The sequence below is a fragment of the Taudactylus pleione genome, unplaced genomic scaffold (assembly GCF_031769625.1).
Source record: "Taudactylus pleione unplaced genomic scaffold, aTauple2 ptg000095l, whole genome shotgun sequence".
NCBI classification, from domain to species: Eukaryota; Metazoa; Chordata; class Amphibia; order Anura; family Myobatrachidae; genus Taudactylus; species Taudactylus pleione.
In genome coordinates, this window is record NW_028284497.1 from 2,739,150 (window position 1) to 2,764,067 (window position 24,918).

Here is a 24,918-nt window from a genome sequence, read left to right on the forward strand (position 1 = left end):
TTCCTTCTTATTTTTTAGTTCTTCTAAATATGTACAACTTTTCAAAAGAGTATCAAAGAATATCCACCTTATTCTGCATACAGCTTTGGAATTTTTAATGTGTCTCCGGTGGAATTTGACCAGATGTGTTTTGCCCAGATTTCCCTTATTATTTCTATTAAGTCTAGAAATTGATCCACATCATACAGCTGAATGATTTGGCACTGCCATTGTCCAAGTTTTATTCATACACTATGGGATTTATATAATAGGTTCTGAGATTATGGAACTGGCGGGATTTCAGTGAGTTTGATGCTAAATTTAAAGTGGCATTCAGTTATAAGACAGAACCAGATTTATAACTGATTGCTGATTTAAATTTAGCGAAAACTCGCTGAAATCCTGCTGATTCCATATACAAATACAATGTGTAATGTCCATTCTGTAGAACTTAAAAGGACAGATGTACTAAGCTATGGAAAGTGATACATTGGAGAGTGATAAAATACCCAAAAAATTCAGCTCCTAACCGTTTATGTGACAATGTTGCAACATTATTTCTTATTGCCATACCATATAGCAAGTACAACTGTGCATCACTAAAGTATCAATGCAATGTAGTGACTCTGTTGTGTGTTACAATTAAGATTTTATTAATCTCGCTAATTATAAATGTATGAACGTTTCCACACCCCAGAAACACTATATGTACAGTAACTAACTAACACTGAAGGTCAGGTCTTACAGGCAGGTCCCTAAACATTAGCTCACTTACGGTAAGTCAATAAGTATAGCAGATCTTCCCATATTTCCCTGAAATAGCAGGTCAATGTGATTAATCTTCATATCTGGTAAATTCTGATCAGAAATTGGCTAGAAGTATGATTAACAAGCAGCAGAAGTGGAATCAATGTCAGAATCAAATCAAGGAGAATTCAAACAGAATAGAATCATTCCATTTACCATTTGTATTGAAAAAAATTACTTTTCATGTTTCTTTTTTAATTATATATAATACTTTTTTTAATCAAACAGCTTGTTTATGACTCTCTCCAAATATTCCTTTCACTTCTGAAAAACAATATTAATAGACTGAAAGAAAAGACACATCAAAGATAAAAAGAAAATTTTTTATTTCACAATGTTTTGGATGACATTAAATGGAAGCAGAGGTAACCAAACCACAAAGCCAGAATTTACATTTGTGGGCTTCCCCTCTGCTCACAATGTGCAATTTATCTTGTTCTCAATATTTTTATTAATGTACATCTTGACAGTCATAGCAAATTTTCTTATAATCATGATAGTAAAGGAGGCCACCAACCTGCACATGCCTATGTATCTGTTTATTGCCAGCCTTTCATTCCTAGAGATCTGCTATGTCACTGTTACAACACCCAACATGTTATCCATTTTCATAGTTGAAAACAAAAGAATCTCATTTGAAGGCTGCATGGCTCAGTTATATATTTTTTTCTCGCTTGGGTCTTCTGAATGTTTTCTCCTAACTGTGATGGCCGGTGATCGCTACCTGGCAATCTGTAATCAACTGAGATATTCATCTTTAATGACATTAAAAGTTTGTTTACATCTGATTCTACTATGTTTTCTGTGTGGGTTTTCTGCCTCGATATTGACAGTCACTTTTATTGCCACATTACCCTTTTGTGGACCTAACAGAATAAATCACTTTTTTTGCGATTACCCTCCCCTACTTACACTGTCTTGTATGGACAGTAGCACCCCTGAAGTAGTATTTTTCACTCTCTCTTGGAGTATTGTTTTGACGTGTTTTTCTCTGACCATGACCTCTTATATTTGTATTGTTGTCACCATCTTAAACTCTGTGAGAGGTCAGAGAAAAACATTCTCTACATGTGTATCTCACTTGACTGTGATGTCCATATTTTATGGAACTGTGATCTTTATGTATGTAAGACCCAAGGCAACGTATAATCTGAATAATGACAAACTGGTGTCAGTTGTTTATTCTGTAGTAACTCCACTTTTGAATCCATTGATATATGCTCTGAGAAATAAGAACTTCCAAAGAGCAATTCAGCACTTTAGCATGAAAAATATTTCACTTATTTTCAGAAGGTCAAAAAGATGGTAAATATAGGCACAATATAATAGGTTGTCCTAAATACCAGCTAGGACCATGTGACCAGGGTGGCATGTCAGCAATATATTTCAAGCCACAATATGACAAATCTGTACAGCTCATATGCCACACTTCAATATGGAGATTTTTTTCCATTTCACTATGACTCACATAATGATATTTGTTTCTGCTAAGGTTATACAATTGTTTAGTGTTACAGTGTGTATCTTAAAATATCACTATAATGTAGAATGATTATTAAAATCAATATAAATTAATACTCATCACGTAATCCCAGAACCCTATATAAATGAAATGTGATAATTTTCCCAGATCTTAGAGGTAACAGAAGCCAGCTCACAATACAATCTAATTAGCATTTGTTTACCCTAGCTAGGAGCTTTAGCAGTTCACACATATAGATGACTTCCTGCCTGAGACCCTACACAATAAGGTTTGAAATGTCCTTTTATGGGCAAGATCCCACAGGTGAGGTTGAATGCAGGGAAAATAGCTTTTTCACAGAGACACAGGATAGCATTCACACTGTGGACACATGCTTGCAAGGACACACCAGACACAGACGCAGGCAGACACACACTTGCAGAGAGATACGAAGGACAGCAGACTTCTCCCCAGAAGACTGCCAAGATGGAACTAAGTACACCTGGAATATGGCTAAGTAAACTGTACAGTGGTTAGCCTATATGGGTATTTGTAACAAGTTTGATTTAACCTGTTTATAGCTTATATAGATAGTTTGTAGTGATTTATGTAGTAATCATTCTGTAGTAGACTATATGTGTAACACGTTTGATTTGTAGTATCGGAAAAGGCTGGGTTAACATTCAATAGTGAAGTGAATTTCTAACAGCAAGCTATATGGGTGACTCTGTAATGTAGAATATGTAGCAATGCATACAGTGGATGATATGGTGTAGTCTTTGTCTATTCACATGTGTTTAATGGAGACTGTAGTTCGTTCATACGATCCACCATGTGCTTTAACAATAGCACTGTCTGAGAGAGATAGGTTTAGTGTGTTGTATTCTTGTGATCTGACTGTATCATTGTGTAGTTAAGATTAAGATGGAAATTGGGTAAAATATTGCAATCTGTAGATATATATTTGTTTGATATCAGCTGGTGATGAAGGAACCCGTAACTCGGTAGTGGTCAATTACATTGTACTAAGTTTATAAGTAATGTACATTGTTTAGTAGTTTATACTTTCTGAAACATTATATAATGGAATCTGGTTGAAATATTGTAGTATGGAATGTGAATATTTCAGGTTGAATTCAGCTAGTGGTTGTGGTTCAATTGGAGTTGTGGATTGCTAGCCATATTGTGATAGTATTGTGAAGTTATGTATTATCATAGTTTGGGGATATTATAGTTCAAATAGATTTGGTATAAGTAATAATTACCATGTGAAAGGTAGTCTGCAGTTTGTTAAAGATGGCTACCTCCATGTGGTGTGAACAAAGGAAATTCCATGTGCTCCATGTTTCCCCATTGAATCATGTGCTTGATTCAATGGAAGTTGTGAATTACTAGTCTTGTGATCATAGTTATAACTCTACACAGTTTTGGTGTTGTATAGTTCAGATAGGTTTATTATAATTATGATCATTAATGGATATATGATTTACAGAAGTTACATTATGTGAGTTTTGTGACATTCAAAATGGAGTTTGTGATCAGAGACCATGCGGTTTGAACAATAGGACATGTGCCCCAACAACCCCCACACATAATCTCACACAGCAGCCATTTCCTCTCTTTCTCTTTCTCTCTCTCTCTCTCTCTCTCTCTCTCTCTCTCTCTCTCTCTCATCTTTGTATCATCTATATTGTATACAAGCATTGATTTTATGAAGATTGATTTGATGAATATAAAAACATTTTACTTATAACATTTTGTGTGCATCGTTATCTTTCTGAAAGGAAATTATCCAAATGATTTAAAAGGTATATAATTCTGGTTAACACTTTGCGAAGTTCATATATTTATGTTACTTATAACGTGATATTAGTTATTATATGAAAAATAGAATAATTTGCTTCAGATATATTGGGATTAAACGAGCTGGCAATGGCCTGTGTGTACAAAAAGAAAGAAGGAAAAACACCCCTCATCATTTAGCAATAATGGAAAACTGACTCAAGAACAGACATTCATTCATAATGGGATTATCAGTTTACTTTCAGCTCTATGTCACTTCTCTGACACCACATTGCTGTGGTCATTCCAGCATACTCAATCGTTACACTTACTAGTTTGCCTGCTCCTAACGTCATTTACACTAGGGACGCGGGCAAGTGCAATGATTGACCACAGGGTAAGAGCAAACAGAGGCTGTAACACTACTCTGCTGGAAGGACAAGGCAACAGCTATCTGCTTTATTAATTCTCTCAAGCACACATTCTTGACTGTGCACAGCCTTACAAGTTTCTCTCCACCTAGGTTTTAGAGCCTTATTCTCAGTTCTTAGCTGCACACATTCAAATTATTTGCAGCATTTACTCCTGTACCTTCTTTATCAGTTGGGTTTACTTGACATAATCCAACAGGTTTGGGATTGAAGAAGGACATGACTTGCACTACACTACTTAGATTTCACCCATCAGCTTAACCTTCTCTCACCAATGAGCCAGCCAGTAGCAGGTGTAATCTATTTTTTTTTTTCCCAAATCACTCTTTTATAATCTTAGCTCCCGCAAAACTTTTCATCTATATAAAATTAGTTGCTAAAATAAATCAGTCACCTCATTTGTTTATGTGCATGCATGCGACCAAGATATATGCAGTAGATATCACATAAACTGCCAATCTTTTAAAATGAAAAAGTTGCACAATTTTTACAAAATTCCCCTCTCCCCTCCCATATGCCAGCACAATCAGAAGCTAATGGAAAGACTACAATTCCTGGCATGCATTATGAAAGGTTATCTGTAGTGTGGATATTCCCAATTACAGTCTACTGATGATGCAGCAACTGTATAAAGAAGGCTCAACCTGCAGAGGAGAAGATACTGTTTGAAATAAACTAATAGAGAAAGAGGAAGGCAGAAGATCTAAATACAGAAGGACAAGAATTAGAGAGACAGAGGGGAAGGTAAAGAGAGAATTGTCACTGGTAGAAAGATAAATAGACAGCTGGGTGTGGGGAGAGTTGGAGAAGATGGAGAGAGAGGTGAAAAAGCAAAAGTACTTATTGTTGACATTAAAGGATGCTGTGGGCATTCTCCTTGCAGTGTGTAGAGCTGCCCCAAGTGTTTCGGCCAGTTCCACACTATCTCCTATTGATGGCCCAGCCCCCTCGAATGACATCACGGATTCAGGGGTTGGCTGGCACAGGGTCAGGGAACCCTGCACCACTGCTGTAGAGACAGAGAGAGACAAAGGGGCAGGAAAGTGAGAGGGAAAAAACATCAAGACAGAGGAAAGCAAGAGAGAGAAGGCAGCATATAAGGTAAATAAGTAAGTGAGAGAAATAAAGAAAGACATACAAAATAAGAGAAAAAGGGGGAAGTGTCAGAAGGAGAAACAAAGTCAAAGGGGGAGGAGAGAAATGGTGCAGATAACTCTGAAAGGGTTAGATGGAGAGAGTAAGAGGGGAGAGAGAGAGAGAACAGGAAAAAAGAGAGGAGAGAGAGCTGAAAAGAGAGAGGAGGAAAGAGAAAAAAAAATGTCCCAGACAATACTTTATTTTGATAACAAATATAATTATAAAGAAAGTAGTAGAAAATGAAACAATAAAAAAATATGTATAATCAATAGCAGTTAATTTGTGTACAATAGTTTCAAATGAAACAACCCCAGGCAATGCTAGGCTATCCAGTTATAATAATAAGATTAGAGGTATTTCTATAAACATATCTGATATGTAGAAAGTGAGAAGCTTCTAAATGCAAGCAGCAGGAAACAATCAGAAAACAGACCTACACAGAAAAAATACAATATTATATAATATTATATTTACACAGTAAGTACTGTAAATTGCTTCAAAGTTTATTTAGCCAAATAGCATCTGTTGTTCCAAAGATTTACTTCCTGCTGGTCCATGTGATACTGTACACCACACTTGCCTACCTTATGTACACATCTTCCAGGGAATCTAAGCTCTAAGCCAAGTAAGTTTTTTTTTAACATATCAAAAATAAATTGCAAACTTTAGGAAATGGTAAACAGTATTAATCAGAGGTCACAATATTGTGGTAGAATGAATTCAAGATTAAAGATAATCTAACATCACAGCATTTTAAAGGCAGACAATGGTGTGTAATACTCCTGTACATATTCATATGTACAGTAGGTTTTCTCATACATCATTCATATAATGCAATATTCTGTCATACGAAATTTAGCGCCTGATTCAGAGGTGGACCCAGTGTTGATATCACTAACCATTTCAGTGAGAATTTTTGGTTGGTAACAGGGGGTTGCTAGCTACAATAGATGGCCTCTATTTAAACCATTTGCTCTTTTGATAAGCTCTTAAACTACAACTTTTATACCTTAAATTGTTTGAGCCTCATTTACTTACTATAGTTCAACATAGCCTTTGGAATTGTTGAACCCATTTTACTCCACCTGAAATTTTATTGTAATTAAACTGCCCAAAATAAAGTTTTCTTTATTTTTTTTATTTTTAGAGAATTGAAAAGATTCTAATAATATGAATGTTTAACTATTTGAAAAATATAACCTATGAGTATGATGGATTGGCAGCAATACAATGGATGTACTTATTGGTTTAACTTATGGTAGCACCATTTTGGTTACAATAGGTGTAAGCGGAATGTGAAATGGATGCTAGTCCACACAGATGTTCATAACCAAGATGGTGGGTTAATTTTGTTACTGTAGTGAGGCACAGGGTTAACAGCGGTAAACAGGTAATAGCTGTGGCAGCAGTAACAACAGCAGTTCTCAGGTAAGGAGCTAAGGGCCTGATTCATCAGGGATCACTTTTGCTAAAGTGTATGCAGTTGGCCGATTGTTGCATACTGTGTATGTGTATACATCACAGTGCACGTGCATGAAGGCACCACTGCGATTGCATTGCAGATCACGCAGAGCCGTCACAGTGTGATTGGCAGGCAGTGAGCATTTGGGGGTGGTGATGGGGGGGCTGTTGGCAAAATGCAGATGTATCTGTCCATTTGAATGCCATTTCATGGGCGTGCATAAATTAGCTATTACGATTGCATACGCAGCTTGAGTACTTAAGGCATGCAATGAGGTTAGCAATTTCTAAGTAAGGTCAGGGCTGCTGTAATTCTGCATGAGGGGCCAATGGTACTCGATGTTACTGATGTTTATGGAGGATTGCAAGGTATTACGGATGTGAGATAGCGGTAGTGGGAGGCAGTGGGCGTCTCTATGCTGGCTGCGCGATGGCATTGCGATAGCAATTATTAGCATGTTTTTGCAGCAGTCCTGCGTGCAATAGTGATTCTTGCTAAATTGGCCCCTAAGTACTGCACGTCCATGCAGTTCTGTGGCAATCTGCAAATTGGGGCAAGTAGAGGCAGCAGATGCTTACTAGCATGGCAGTGGCTAACACGTACACAAAAAAAAAATATATATTTTTTTCACACTGGGGGTGAATGAAGATGAGCACCCCTATAGGACAGAGCACCCCCTGGACAACACAGCACTACAGACAGCCCCTATGGACAGGACAACAGCCAGCCAGCCCCTCTATAGATGACAACCCTTATGGACAGGACATAAGCTAGCCGCTCTAGACAACAGCCAGCCCTTATGGACAGGACAACAGCCAGCTCCCATATGGACAACAGTAGCCAGCCAGCCCCTATATTGACAACAGTAGCCAGCCAGCCCCTATGGTAAGCATCAGCAACAGATCCCAGCTCCCTTCCTCCCTGTGCATGCTCCAAAGCCGGAATGAAAAATGGCCGTGATCGCGGGACCTTTTATAGAACTCAAAACCCACGAAAATCCGACAGCAGGATGATGATGTTTTGCGTCGTTTTCAGAGTCAGGCGGGAAAACCCGAGCCGGCTTGGATCTGACTCGGATCCCTGATGTTCGGGCGGGTTTGGATCTCTGAGATCCAAACCCGCTCATCTTTACCATAAACAGACCAATTCCTGGTAAGAGTCTGCTTTGGCATGACAATAAATAAAGCACCGGGACCAGGGGTGTCTTTAGAGAGGAGGTGGCCCGTGTGCATCCCCTGTCAAGGGCCCCCTTCTCTCACTCCAGCAGAGGCAGCCGACTAATGCGGCTGGCCGGCCACCACAGAATCAATAGACTCTGTGCAATAGAGTGTGTCCGGAGTCTATTGAGCATGCGCAGATCACCAGGGAAATGGTGCAGCACCATTTTCCTGGTGATTTCCTCACAGCTCATGCGCAAAACACCAGAAAAAATGGCCAAGTTGCCCTTTTTCCGGCATTTAAGCAGCACTGGGAGACCCGACCTGGGACCTCGGAGAGGTAAGTTTTACATAATATGGGTGCAGGGTGTGCGGTGCGGACTCCCCTGGACCCAGGGGCCCATGTGCACTGCACACCCTGCACCCATTATAGATATGCCCCTGACAGGGACAGACACTTAACAAGGCTTAGAGTTGACCTAAGTGAAGACTATTTTTCTCATGAACAACTTTACATGGCCCTTTTGCGTGTCATGTCAAAACTAAATATTTTAGGGTTGACGTCAGGAGGAAAACAGACTAATGTCTTCTACAAGGCAATTTTATAAGATCTTGGTTAAAATATGACTATCGCCATGAATTCAAAATTGCTCCCATGTGAAGCCAGGGTGGTTTACTAGTGAACAATAAATCCATTTTAACCACTATAAACACTTGTTAATGAAAAGTGTTATGTACTGTATCTGTATGTGAATCTATGTATAGTGTCAAAAAAATCCCTGGTCTGTTTGTTCAGGCTAATCTCGAGAAACACTGAAATTTGAATGTAGTTTTCACTATTCTATAGAGCATTTGTCAAGGAAGGTTTAGGTATATGAAACATTAATGTATGACAAAAGGGAGCAGAGCAGTGACAATTTTAGTGAAGCAAGTCAATGAAAAAATGGACGTCCAATCGCTTTTTTGGCTAAAGCTGCCTAAACAGGTAAAGATATATCAAAACGATGGGCTTTATTTTCTACCATGCAGAGATTGATGCATATTATCCAGTTTTTCCAGAAAAATTGATGTAAGCTCTGTTTACTGAAATAAAATTTAAGTTATTCCCTTTTTTACTATTCCTATTTCATTTATGTGAAAACGATACTTTAATTTCAAACAAGTCCAATTTCCGGTAAGAGTCTGCTTTGGCATGACCATAAATAAAGCAGAGGGTCAGAAACTTAACGTGGCTAGAGTTGCCCTAAGTGGAAACTGTTTGTCTCATGGACAACTTACGTGGCCCTTCTGCGTAATATTTTAAAACTAAATCTTTTTGTGTTGATGTCAGGAGGGAAAATTACTAATGTTGTCTACTAGGCAATCTTATAAGACTATCGCCATCATGTTAAAATTGCTCCCGTGGGAGGTTGGGGCGGGTTGCTAGTGCGTGTGTGCGTAAATATATATATATATAATACTGAAATTGCCCTTCTCTTGCGCCAACAATAACCGCTGCACTTCTGAGAAGATCCCGTTAGCAGGACCCCACAACAAAGATTCAAATGACAACACCTAGAGGGCGCCAAATACCATATATAATTTTAGTTAAAATTTGATATGTCCATCAATATGTATATGATTAAACAGATGGTACAATGATTAAACAATCCATTACACAAAATGTATAATTTTAAATACATTTACAATTGTGTACGGTCACTTAATTTTAACACTCATGCTGAGGTGGCATAATTAGAAGATGCAATTGCACAATCGTAATAAGATGACTTTCCACAAACAATAATACAGTCATAAAAATGTATACAAACAGAAGTACCAAAAGGTCAATACTAAAATAAGAGAGAACGGATCTTGAATACAGTATATGAAGCCACATTCTTTCTGCAGACTGTAGCCTATTAGTTTCAAAAAGTGAAAACATTACTAAAATTAGGTATTTATATTAATATATATTTAATTAAAATATCTGTAAATGTATATTGATAGCCATTTAATAAATAAAAAAGGTGATATATATATATATATATATACAAAAACCAGAAAACCCGGCACTCACAGACGGGAGAAAAAAGAAATACTTGCTAGGGTGCCTCTCCGGAGGTGCAAGATGCTACCTCTATGTAGACAGTAGAAACAGGATGACACTCCATAGACTGAAAGTATGCTGGTTAAAACGGTCCTTTAATGACGTTTCGGGGTTTCTCCCTTCCTCAGGGACAACAGTACTGTTGTCCCTGAGGAAGGGGGAAACCCTGAAACATCATTAAAGGACCGTTTTAACCAGCATACTTTCAGTCTATGGAGTGCCATCCTGTTTCTACTGTCTATATATATATATATATATTAATATATATAATGTGTGTGTGTGTATATATTAGGGGTGTGCACCGGCCACTTTTCGTGTTTTGGTTTTGGATCTGGATCTTTCTTCGTGTTTTGGATCTGGATTGGTTTTGCCAAAACCACCCTTCCGTGTTTTGGGTTCTTGGTTTTGTGTTTTGGATCTGTATTTTTTTTAAAAAAAGCATAAAAACAGCTAAAATCACAGAATTTGTAGGTTTTTCTGCTCCTATGCTATTATTAACCTCAATAACCTTAATTTCCACTCATTTCCAGTCTATTCTGAATACCTCACACCTCACAATAGTGTTTTTATGTCCAAAAGGTTGCACCGAGGTAGCTGGATGACTATGCTAAGCGACACGAGTGGGCGGCACAAACACGTGACCCATCTAGGCGTGACACTGCAGTGGCAGACAGGATGGCATTGAAAAACTAGGCCCCAAACTGTACATAATGCAAAGAAAAAAAAGAGGTGAAAGATGGAATTGTCCTTGGGCCCTCCCACCCACCCTTATGTTGTATAAACAGGACATGCACACTTTAACAAACCAATCATTTCAGCGCCAGGGTCTGCCACACAACTGTGGCTGAAATGATTGGTTCGTTTGGGCCCCCACAAAACAAGCTGGCAATTTATCTGTCCCTGCACAAACTGGCTCTACGGAGGCAAGATGTCATCCTCATCCTCCTCATCCACCGATTCCTCACCCTCTTCAGTGTGTACATCCTCATCCTCACAGAGTATTAATTCGTCCCTGCTGGAACCACAGGTCCCTCTGTACGTTCTGGAGGCTGGTCTCCCTGGAAGAGTTGATAATTCATTTTATGAACATCATCTTCTCCACATTTTGTGGAAGCAACCTCCTACGCCTTTCGCTGACAAGGTTCCCGGCTGCACTAAACACTCTTTCGGAGTACACACTGGAGGGGGGGCAACTCAGGTAAAATAGAGCCAGCTTGTACAGGGACCTCCAAATTGCTTCTTTTTCCTGCCAGTACAGGTACGGACTGTCTGACATGCCTACTTGGATGCTGTCACCGATGTAATCCTTTAACAGACAGACGCACACGCTTGTCGCTGCTGCTTTGAGGATTCAAGTGCGGCTACAGCCCACACAATTCACAAAGACAGAAAAAAAAAAAGAATATTTTTATTGTTTGTGGAGCACACTTTGAGGGTTACACCACCCTTTAACAGACAGACGCACGCTTGTCGCTGCTGCTTTGAGGATGCAAGTGCGGCTACAGCCCACACATTTCACAAAGACCGAAAAAAAAAGAACAATATTTTAATTGTGTGTGTAGCACACTTTGATGGTGTCACCACCCTTTAACAGACAGACGCACGCTTGTCGCTGCTGCTTTAAGGATGCAGGTGCAGCTACAGCCCACACAATTCACAAAGACAGAAAAAAGAAGAATATTTTTATTGTTTGTGTAGCACACTTTGAGGGTGTCACCACCCTTTAACAGACAGACGCACGCTTGTCACTGCTGCTTTGAGGATGCAAGTGCGGCTACATCGCACACAAGTCACAAACACATTAAAAAAATAGTTTTTTATTTTTTGGAGCACTTTGAGAGTTACACCACCCTTTAACAGACAGACGCACGCTTGTCGCTGCTGCTTTAAGGATGCAGGTGCGGCTACAGCCAACACATTTCACAAAGACCGAAAAAAAAGAACAATATTTTAATTGTTTGTGTAGAACACTTTGAGGTGTCACCACCCTTTAACAGACAGACGCACGCTTGTCGCTGCTGCTTTAAGGATGCAGGTGCGGCTACAGCCCACACAATTCACAAAGACAGAAAAAAGAAGAAGAATATTTTTATTGTTTGTGTAGCACACTTTGAGGGTGTCACCACCCTTTAACAGACAGATGCACGCTTGTCGCTGCTGCTTTGAGGATGCAAGTGCGGCTACATCGCACACAAGTCACAAACACATTAAAAAAATAGTTTTTTATTTTTTGGAGCACTTTGAGAGTTACACCACCCTTTAACAGACAGACGCACGCTTGTCGCTGCTGCTTTAAGGATGCAGGTGCGGCTACAGCCCACACAATTCACAAAGACAGAAAAAAAAGAACAATATTTTAATTGTTTGTGTAGCACACTTTGAGGGTGTCACCACCCTTTAACAGACAGACGCACGCTTGTCACTGCTGCTTTGAGGATGCAGGTGGAATCTAGACGGGATTTGGAACCGAGGACACACTACCTCCATCAATTGTCTAAATCCCACTGCACTAATGTCGGATACCGGACGCACGTCTAACACCAACATAGCAGTCAAGGCCTCAGTTATACGTTTTGCTTCAGGATGACTGCTGTCGTACTTCATCCTCATCGCTAGGGACTGTTGGAGGGTCAATTGTTTAGTAAAAGTAGTGATGTTCCTACTTCCTCTCTGGGATGATGAACAACTCCCAGCAGCAGCAACAGCACTAGGAGGAAGTGGTTCTTGATCTTTCCCTATTTTATTTTTATCGGAGAAAGTTTGGTCCTCCATTTATGTTATATTGATATATATACGTGCGGCTAAAGCGCACACAAACACAGAAAATATTTTTTTATTTTTGCTGGAGAGTAGTGCACTTTGTGGGTTACACCACCCTTTAAGAAATGAGCCAGCCGGCTCTTTACTTATGGGACACAGGCGCACGCTTGGCACTGCTCCTTTGTTGATGCACGTGCAGCCACAGTGCACACAAGTCACAAACACAGAAAATATATATTTTTTTGGTTTGGAGTGTACTTTGGGGGTTACAGAACCCTTTAACGGTCAAGCCAGCCGGCCCTTTACTTATGACACAGGCGCACGCTTGGCACTACTTTGTTGATGCACGTGCGGCTACTGCGCACACAATTCACAAACACAGAAAATAATTTTTTTTTTGGTTTGGACTGGAGTGTACTTTCGGGGGTTACAGCACCCTTTAACGGTCTAGCCAGCCGGCCCTTTACTTATGCACTACTTTGTTGGCACTACTTTGTTGATGCACGTGCGGCTACTGCGCACACAATTCACAAACACAGAAAATATTTTTTTTTTTGATTTGGACTGGACTGTACTTTCGGGGGTTACAGCACCCTTTAACGGTCAAGCCAGCCGGCCCTTTACTTATGACACAGGCGCACACTTGGCACTACTTTGTTGATGCACGTGCGGCTACTGCGCACACAATTCACAAACACAGAAAATAATTTTTTTTTTGGTTTGGACTGGAGTGTACTTTGGGGGTTACAGCACCCTTTAACGGTCAAGCCAGCCGGCCCTTTACTTATGACACAGGCGCACGCTTGGCACTACTTTGTTGATGCACGTGCGGCTACTGCGCACACAATTCACAAACACAGAAAATAATTTTTTTTTGGTTTGGACTGGAGTGTACTTTCGGGGGTTACAGCACCCTTTAACGGTCTAGCCAGCCGGCCCTTTACTTATGACACAGGCGCACGCTTGGCACTACTTTGTTGATGCACGTGCGGCTACTGCGCACACAATTCACAAACACAGAAAATAATTTTTTTTTTGGTTTGGACTGGAGTGTACTTTGGGGGTTACAGCACCCTTTAACGGTCAAGCCAGCCGGCCCTTTACTTATGACACAGGCGCACGCTTGGCACTACTTTGTTGATGCACGTGCGGCTACTGCGCACACAATTCACAAACACAGAAAATAATTTTTTTTTTGATTTGGACTGGACTGTACTCTCGGGGGTTACAGCACCCTTTAACGGTCAAGCCAGCCGGCCCTTTACTTATGACACAGGCGCACACTTGGCACTACTTTGTTGATGCACGTGCGGCTACTGCGCACACAATTCACAAACACAGAAAATAATTTTTTTTTTGGTTTGGACTGGAGTGTACTTTGGGGGTTACAGCACCCTTTAATGGTCAAGCCAGCCGGCCCTTTACTTATGACACAGGCGCACGCTTGGCACTACTTTGTTGATGCACGTGCGGCTACTGCGCACACAATTCACAAACACAGAAAATAATTTTTTTTTTGGTTTGGACTGGAGTGTACTTTCGGGGGTTACAGCACCCTTAACGGTCAAGCCAGCCGGCCCTTTACTTATGACACAGGCGCACGCTTGGCACTACTTTGTTGATGCACGTGCGGCTACTGCGCACACAATTCACAAACACAGAAAATTATTTTTTTTTTATGGTTTGGACTGGAGTGTACTTTCGGGGGTTACAGCACCCTTAACGGTCAAGCCAGCCGGCCCTTTACTTATGACACAGGCGCATGCTTGGCACTACTTTGTTGATGCACGTGCGGCTACTGCGCACACAGTTCACAAACACAGAAAATATATTATTTTTTTAGCACTTGGGGGGAGCACCCCTGATGGACAGAGCACCCCCTGGACAACACTACAGCACCCCTTTAGGACTGGGACACTGCACAGGACTTTGGAGTGGACACAGCCCCTATGGAGAACTGACTGCACAACACAGTCCAGCCAGCCCCTATGGACTTTGAAGTAGTGGACACAGCCCCTATTAACAACAGCAGCACAGCACAACACAGCCAGCCCCTAAGGACTTTGAAGTAGTGGACAACAGCAGCACTACACTACACTACACTACACAGCCCTAACTCCCACCCTCCCTCTTCACTGTCCACAGCCGAGTGAGAAAATGGCGCAGACGCGGGTACCTTATATAGGATCCAAAACCCGCGAGACTCGGAAGGCGGGATGATGACGTTTTGCCTCGATTTCAGATCCGAGTCAGGCGGGAAAAGTCGAGCCTGATTCGGATCGGACTCGGATCGGGGGGGCTCGGGGGGGTTCGGATTTCAGAAATCCGAACCCGCTCACCCCTAGTATATATATATATATATATATATAATGTGCATCACCTCATATAGGAAATAGTGATTTTTCATTGGACAAGTTACAACCTGATGTTAAACATAAGTGCAGGTTGTGACCTAATTACCATCTCCTTTGCATCAATTGTAATCAAACTATGGTTAAAACCCTCTCCAGACCATAGGTACACCATATGAATTAGTATTTGTATATAACTCACTTTTGTAACATGAGATGGGATCCAGTCAAAATACCGAGAGTCGGGATACACACCGACAATAAGTACTAGGGTTAGGGGTTAGGGTTAGGCACTAGGGGGGACTATTAGGTTTAGGGTGTGGGGAGGGGGGAGGTTAGGTTTAGAAACTAGTGGGGAGGTTAGGTTTAGTCACCAGTGAGGGAGGGTTAGGGGTAGGGAGAAGGGGAGGCTTAGGATACTGACAGACAAGTGTAAGTATTCTTACCCTGTCAAGGTGGCGGCATCGTGATTCTGACCGTCAGGATCCCAAGCACTGGCATCCCATACCCAACCCCATGAAATACATCTACAACTATCAGATAGCTGGGATTAAAATAGCAAAATCCAAGATAACTTACTTTAAAACTCCTCAGAGATAAATGGACCTTGGAAGGAAAAATTTATCTAGTTGCTGTAGTGATAACTGCTTAACTAAATTGGCTTCCTTTATATAGGGAACATGTTGTAGCCTAATTAAAATCCCCTTTACATCAATTAGTCCCTATAAACAAACTATTGTGAAAAATCCTGCTATTGCAGTAGGTACATTTGAATAAGAATTTGTATATAACACACTTTTACAACTTAATAATTTTGTTCTGATGACAAGAAACAGTCCTAAAAAATTAAATACTTAGGGCAGTGACATCATTGGCATAATTTTACCACCGAAATGGATGCTGAACAGGATTTCGGGACTGCAGCTTCCTGCTTTCATTTCATCGCTGCAACGTGCGTTGTAGACATTGCGTGTCATGACATCACGCTGTTGGTCTAGATGAAAAAAGAGAAAAGAAAAGAAGACAGGTGGAATGCACAGTCTGCCTGATTGTGTTCCCCCTGTCACACAGCAATGTAGGCAATGACTTTAGAACACGTGTCCTGACGTCATGACATCATGACTTTGCGACGATGATTGCTATGAGTATAATGAAAAGGCAGGTGGAATGTTACACAACAATTGAGCAAAATTTTTTTTATTATAGCCTATAATATAACCTTTCAAATTGGAATCAGGATTATTAACTCTGTTATAGCTATTGTTAAATACATTTTTAATCTTTAGTCAGCTCTACCCATTTGTGTATGGAGCCTAATGATGGTATATTTTGTTGAATAAGGAATTAATATGATTATCTAAACTAAACATTATATGATGACTAAAAATTTGAGTGCATGGCTTTAAGAGTGAAACAGTCCAAGATCATATATTATTAGATGTCAAATGGTACTCATTTGGTGAAATAAAGGTTGCCTATATGTGTGAATAAGTACTATGACATAGAAAATTAATACATAATGGAATTAAATTGGGTGTATCAATAACCAAATTGTGTTTAAATATAAAGACTGTGATATAATAAATTAGTGCCTAATTGACTTAAATTAGGTGTATCTATAGGACTAGAAGATAGACCATTTACAAAAACTACTGTATAAAGATAGGCTAAAATAACCCTTACTACTATGGAACGGAATTCTATATGTAATCTCCAGCTTTACAGTAATATGATTTACATATATAAATACAAAACAGAATTGACAGTTGGCAAAAATTATAAAATGATAAAACTACACAGTGTGCTTCCAGTTATTACGATATTTCAAAGAAAGGAAACCATAGAAATCCCCTCATTTATGCCCTTAGGAGCTAATATAGCTAACGAAAAAATCCAGAAGGATTCCCTTCTTGAAAGGAATAATTCTCTATTAACCCCCTTGGATTATCTTCCACATATTCTAAAACAGTGAAATAAAGATCTTTGGGATTTGAATTATGTACTGCTGAAGATAACTGCTATTTTATCAGTTACAAATTTGTTGGGACACATCAGCTAGCCGATTTGCAGAGATGGGACTGTCAATTTATTTGAAATGATCAATTTTGTGTAATGGATTGTCAAATTATTGTACCATCTGGTATATTTTTATTGTATACAATTGTAAATGTATTTGAAATGTGGAATGGATTGATTCATTATAGTACCATCCACTATATTTATTTTTAGTTTTATTTGTATCACCCTTTAAAGATCCAAGACCCCGGAAGAAGTCCCTTTGAGGAACAAAACCCATAGGGTTTGGTTGCCATATTTAATTGCCACAACTTGAAGTCCCTACCATCGAGCTCCCACTCAGAAGGGGTTTTGGCAGGATTGAATTCCATCTCTACGAAAGTGGCATTACAAATTACACCTTTTTATTGCATGCTGTAAGAACTTTTTTATACACTTTTAAATTATCTTTGTCAATAATAAAAATGTATTCTGATTTCTACTAATGAGTGGCCATTGGCCGATATTCCGGGTGATTATTTGGTGAGTGGGTTTGTTTGAACTCCTGGCCTGGCTTGTCTGTGATCTTCCTTGTCTCCTTATAAGTCTGAACACCGGCTTCCTGGCCTGCCACTTGGCTGCTTCACTTTCATAAACACAGTCAGAGATTTAAGGTCCTCCCCGCTTGACTGCAGGTCTAAAAATGGCCTCCTGGCCTCCCACTGGCTTGGCTTGGCACACTGAGCTCTTTGGCTGCTCCATTCCTCCTTGGACTAACTCCACATGTAACCTGACCGGTCTGCCCCACCGGGCTCTGGGCCTGATTCAGACCTGCTCGCAAGCGCTATGCTCTCGTGAGTGGGTCGATGTTTGGCCACTGCGCATGCGCACACCAGAGCCAGCTCCGACGTGCGCATGCGCGAGACCCGGCTGGCAATGGGCGCTCAGTCACTCCGGGTCTCGCACCAAAAGGGGGCGGCTGTCGATTTTGATCGACAGCTTGCACAGTTTTGGAGGTGGGCAGGGGGTGTGGCTGGCCAAATGGAGGCGTTCCCGAAGGAATGCCTGCCATTTGGGGGCAGCCCCACTGACATCACGAGTGATGTCAGTGGTGAGCTTCCAACTCTATTAAGAGCCAGAAGCTCACTGGGCCTTGTGGGAATGAGACCCTACCGCAAGGGTCTCGTCGCAAGCCCCGATGGTCGCGATGGTCGAGACAATCGCGACCATCACCTGGCCGCTCGCAATAGCTGTGGGCGGTCACCAACAGCTATGCGAGTGGCCAGGAGGCTGCACAAAAAAAAAAACCACCCTGATTCAAAGCGAGCGCTCTTCAGAGCGTCCGGCTCTGAATCAGGGCCTCTGTACACAAGGCAGCCCTTAGTTCTGATCATACCTCCTTCTTCTTCGCTGTGTGGGTAGAACTAGTCAAACTCAGTATGCATGGCTCCCTATCGTCAGGGGCACCGAGAGGGGGGGAGCGGGTACAGATTACCCGGGCCCGGGCTTCCTGAGGGGCCCGGCGGGGGCCTGGGTCCGACGCCGCCCCCCCTCCCTCACAGCAGCCCAGTACACAGCGTGTGCTGAGCTGCAATTGGAGACTGCTCGTAGCTCAGCAGTCTCCTATGCCTGTGCGGGGGAGCAATCACACTGATCGCGCCCCCCCTGGCTGTGCGCCGGGCTGAGGGGGCTCAGAGCGCCCCCTGCCCCGGCGAGTGGCGCTGCAAATCTTTTTTATTTTTTTTTTCAGCAAGGGGGCGTGGCCATGACTCCAGAGATTAGGCCACGCCCCTATTACCGGGGCCCGCCTTGGCTCTTGGCGGCCCTGCCTATCGTCACCTAGCTTGATGCTGCCATACAATATATATATATATATATAAATATATATATACACACACATACTGTATAGATAGATTAGATAGATGAAATTTGTGTAAACCTTCTCATTTTGCATAATGCCTAGCGTATAGAACTGAGGATAACAGTATGGGCCTGATTCAGATGTGGATGCAATGCAGATGTTTGCACAGTTACTTTAAGTGATTATTTGCTACTGCGCATGCACGAAAAGTCCTGAAAACCCCTACATTGCATGTATTACCCTGAGTGTACATGGAGTCTGCTGTTGCATAGAAAGGCACTGGCATTAGAACAAGTGAGGCAAATCCAAGGACATTCCTGTGTGGTGTCTGGGAGGTGGCCTGAAGTAAACACAAAAAAAGGCCATCTAATGGGAGTGTTATTGGAGTGTCAAGGGCCTGTTAGTGAATACAGCTGCATTACCAAATGCATACATGCAGCCACAGAGTCCATGCTTAGTCAGAGTCCAGAAGAAGACACTGTGCCAGCTATAGGCTGGTGCAAGCATTTATTGTGACTGTGATAATGCAGCGATGGTGGAGTGTTTGGAACCAACCACATAGACACACCATCCATGGGCATTGAAAGTGTGCATCTCGGGGCTTGCACTGTCTTGTTCATGCAAGTACACAAGGTAAAGACTGAAACTAACAGTGCCATATTAGCAAACTCTGCAAAAATTGCAACCACTGCTTCAGCTGCATTCTCCTCTGAATCAGGCCCCATACGAGTCCATGTTCTGACATAATAGTATATGTCACCCTGTATTGATTTTCTGTATGTATGTAATAGAGGTTTTAGTAGAACACTATGGAAAATTACAGCACCATTCTTCTTTCATATTTGCAGATATTAAATAATAAACGGAACAACATCACTAAAGGCGCATACACACACAACGATTTTTTGAATGATTATCGATAACGATATCGTTTATCATTCAATCGTTTAAAAAATCATTAACTTTCTGAGTTAAAACGATGAACGATTATCGTTCATGCGCGTTCACGTTTGTAGTTTGTAGTTTAGTCAGACTGACCAACTGAACGATTTTCATTAAGTGAATATGCAAAAATCGTTTGTAGTTCAAAAAAATTGTTCAAAAAAATATGACTAATGGAGCGTACACACGGTCAGATTTGTCAGACTTGTCAGATTTGTCAGATGAACGACTGAACGATTAAACGATTTGAACGATTGAACGATTTTTGACTGCATTAAAATGAATGGAATCGTCCAAGTCTGACTGCATACCCATCAGATGTCAGATATCGTTATCTGACAAACGGGAACGCGCATTGTTGATCGACCATCGTTCAGGCATGTCAGATATGAACGATTTTCCATCAGATATGAACGACTGAACGATTTTTAAATCGTTATCGTCCATATCTGAAGAAAAAATCTGATCGTGTGTATGCACCAATAATCTTCAGAAAATCGTTTATAAAATCGTTCATAAAATCGTTGGTAACAAAATCGTTGTGTGTGTATGCAGCTTTAAAGTTGAAAGTTGGAGAATACTGAAAAACAGAGAAAACTGAAATTTGACCTGTCATTAAATATATGCAAATAAAAAAGATGATGTCTACTGCAATTTACACTCAAGCTGGTCGAACACATTCGTGGGAAGACTTTTGCATCTTATGACGATGCCATAACTGCTGTACAGGATTGGTTTGAGACCAATCAACAGACTTTGGTAGGACCATCGATGGGATAAGTGTACTGAAGTAAATGGAGACTATGGGCCAGATTCAGCAAGGATCGCAGATGCGATTGCAATAGTGATTACGCATGCAGTCTCACTGCAATCATATGCTAATCCACTGCGATTGCTATGCCGTCGCAGCACAACATAAGGATGCCCACTTTACCTTACACACATCAGTAATCGGTGGCGTATCTATAATGGGTGCAGTGTGTGCGGGGCACACGGGCCCCTGGGTCCAGGGGGGCCCCGCACTGCACACACTGCACCCATATTATTTTTAAACGTAGCTGTCCGAGGTCCCGCGTCTGGTGTCACTGCTGCTCAGAACACCGTAAAAATGGCCGCCGCAGCCATTTTCCGGTGTTCTGCGCATGGGCAGAAGACTACGGGCACTAGAGTGTGCCCGGAGTCTACTGAACATGCACAGAACGCCGGAAAAAGGCCGCCACAGCCATTTTTCCGGTGTTCTGCGCATACGCAGTAGACTCCAGGCACACTCTAGTGCACGGAGTCTACTAATGCTCCGGTGGCTGGCCAGCCATGTCAGTCGGCTGCCAGCCACCAGGGAGAGAGGAGGGGGCCCCGCGCGAGGAGTGCAAATGGGCCCCCTCCTCTCTTAAAATGCCCCTTTCAGTAATACTTAGCAAGACTGTGAAACCATCAGTAACACTGAGTACAATCGCAGCCTCACACACACTTGCACAAGGTCAGACCTTACTCAGAAGTTGCTAAGCTTCTGGTACGCAGTGAGAGCTCAGGCTGCATATGGCATCGCAGTGGATAATTTCTGCACGCCCCTGCATTCGAATGCACTGGCATGCCTGCATTTCACCAACCACCCCTCCGTCACCACCCCCAAACAGTTCTTCCTGTCAATCACTCTGCAATGGGTCTGCGTAGCCACTGCGATTGCAGTCCCGATCGCAGTGGAGTGTTCGCACAGGTTTTTATAAGGGTAGATGTTGCCCATAGCAACAAATCAGATTCTAGCTATTAGCTCGTAGAAGGTGCTAGATTAATGTTAAGTAGAATCTGATTGCTTGCTATGGCAACAACTCCACTTATAAAAACCTGCACGTTAGTTAATATACCCCATATTGTGTTTTTGTCTAAAAAGATGCATGTTCCTTTAATGATTTAGATATCAGTAATTATTACATCGGATAGAAATAATTTGTTTTCTATAGTATCACTTTTGATATCATGTCTGGTTATTATTTTATCTAAATCTAGAATAATACATTAATTCCATGATTAGTAGCAGCAAAATATCCCTAATAAAACAGATTTGTTTTAATAATATTGTGTGCCCAGAGTTTTTGTGTGGTCATCTTAGAGTGTGGAGATCTACTGCAAAAGTGGTAATGTTGCAGATATATCCAATATCTGTTGCTTTATCTGCTTGTTAAATAGCCTTTGTGAATAAAAATACCTAATCCTGAATGAACAGACATTTTGATTAACCACATTTTTAGGCTTGATAAATAGGCCCCATACTGTATTTCCATACTTACTATGTGCAGGCCCATGTCCGCATAACACCCAGTGTTGACAATATACATTTTCATTCTCACCATATGTAGTACAAAGCCAATTATATGCACAGTTAAACCCAGCATTACACCCAAGTGATGACTATATACAGTATCATGGCAGGGCCGAAACTAGGGTTTTTGTCACCTGGGACAAGACAGTAATTTGGAGCCCACCCCCCCAGTGATTCTCCCATAGTAATGCCCCCTGCAGCAGTGCTCCCAAAGTAATGCCCCCTTCTGCAGTGCACCTAAAGTAATGCCCCTGTACTAGTGGCCATATGGTAAAGTCCCCATAGTAATGCCCCTGTAGTGCCCATATAGTAATGCCCCTGTAGTGACCAAATAGTAATGCCCCCTAGTAATGCCCCTGTAGAGCCCCCTGGTAATGCCACCTGTAGTGCCCCCTGGTAATGCCCCGGTAGAGCCCCCTGGTAATGCCCCTGTAGGTAATGCCACTGTAGTCCCCCTGTAGAGCCCCCTGGTAATGCCACCTGTAGTGCCCCCTGATGATGCCCCTGTAGATCCCCCTGGTAATGCCCCTGTAGAGCCCCCTGGTAATGTCCCTGTAGGTAATGCCACTGTAGTCCTCCTGTAGTGCCCCCTGTTAATGCCCCCATAGTGCCACATGCACACACACACAAAAAATATACTTACCTTAAACCCCGCTCCTGTGGCTGCTGCTGTTGGGTCCGCCCAGCTGCTCCTCGGAACTATGGGAGAGACGTCATTACGTCTCTCCCATAGTGCCTGTGGGGAGAGCCAGAAACTGGAGTTCAGGAGAGAACTCCAGCCTTCGGCTAGCACTGCGCTGCAGAGAAGGAGCCGGGCGCCCGCTGGTAATAACATCTCAGCGGGCGTCCGGCTTGGAGTCTCCCTGCGGCGCCAGGCTGGAGGACACTGGCGCCTCCAGCCCCCCCTAGTTGCGGCCCTGATAATGGCCATCATACGTAGTACCAAGCTTACTATATAAAGCCCTATGCCTACATAACACCTCAGTTCTGATCATATGCAGTCTCATGCCCATCATAAGTAGTAACATGCCAACTATATATAGCCCTGTTCCATCATAACACCTCACTGTTGCTCATATGCAGCCTTATACACATCATATGTAATGCCAAGTCTACTATATACTGCCCTATTCCAGCATATCACCCCTGTGCTGATCACATGCAGTCTTATACTTGTCATATGTAATACCACAACTATTATAAAAGCCCTATTCTAGGATAACATCCTCAGTACTGATCATATGCAGTCCCATACCCATCATATGTAGTGCCAAGCCTATTATATACAGCCTAATGTCAGCATAACACCACCATGACCCACAAATATTACCTTGCTGATCACCACATGTAGTACCAGGCTCCATGACCACACTGCCATATTATACTCTTATTGTTAGGAAATGATCTCAATGGTCACCACAGAGAGCATCATATCACAAACATTCTCATATCCAACACATACATTACTATTCTCATTGTCAACATTACTCAACTCATGCCAGCATATTATTCTACTGGCCACCATATAAAAGGATACACCCAACAAATGTCATCATACTGTAACAATTAAGTCATACTGCATCATAAAATCTCCATGCCAAGCACACACACTTATGATACATGACCACAGAGACCTGGACATTTTATATACAGATCTGTGCCAACATATATTAACATTTACACGCCCATTTATATGTAGTCATATAAAAACTTTATGTAGTTCCGTTTACAGTTGATTTCAGTCAACATACTGTATGACTATTTAATAAATAAAAATGGAATTATAACAAATTTATATTATACAGTCTCAATTGTGTGGTGGTCATAGGAAGCTGTAAATATGTACAACTAAACATAGAAAAAAACTAGCTGTGTATTTACCTATATAAACCTTAAACAGATTTTGATTAAGTACAAGTTGTGAAAATAATGATAAAGTTGTATGAAAAAGCTATGTCCTCTTCATACAGTATAATGGAATTTTAATTATCTTTGAAAAACATAACAATATAAAAATTATTAAATGGTAGGATGTGTTGTGTGTGGATGCATGTGTAAAGTGATGTGAATTATGCTGGTGCTATATAAAGAGTATACATGTCAATAAAAAGAATAATTAAATAAATAAAAAGATATATAAATAAAACATATAATGACCTCTAATTGCCCATTGTGGTTTTTTCATAGTCTTGCGTTATATCAGAGGTTCCCAAACGTGGTCCTCAAGGTTCCCCAACAGTTCAGGTTTTAGAGATACCCATGGTTAAGCACAAGTGGTTAAATCAAATTGACTGAGGAACCAATTAAATCACCTGTGCTTAACCATGGATATCTCTAAAACAAGAACTGTTGGGGAGCCTTGAGGACCGTGATTGGGAACCTCTTC

At 41.4% G+C, this 24,918-nt stretch overlaps 1 protein-coding gene across 1 annotated transcript; it reads left to right on the plus strand.

Annotated features, from left to right (window-relative positions):
- The first annotated feature begins 1,120 nt into the window (after window positions 1–1,120).
- Window positions 1,121–2,095, plus strand: LOC148526475 (olfactory receptor 6N1-like). Its single transcript, XM_088470135.1, has one exon. It carries the CDS (start codon window positions 1,121–1,123, stop codon window positions 2,093–2,095), a length of 975 nt encoding a protein of 324 aa, XP_088326261.1.
- The last annotated feature ends 22,823 nt before the right edge of the window (window positions 2,096–24,918 follow it).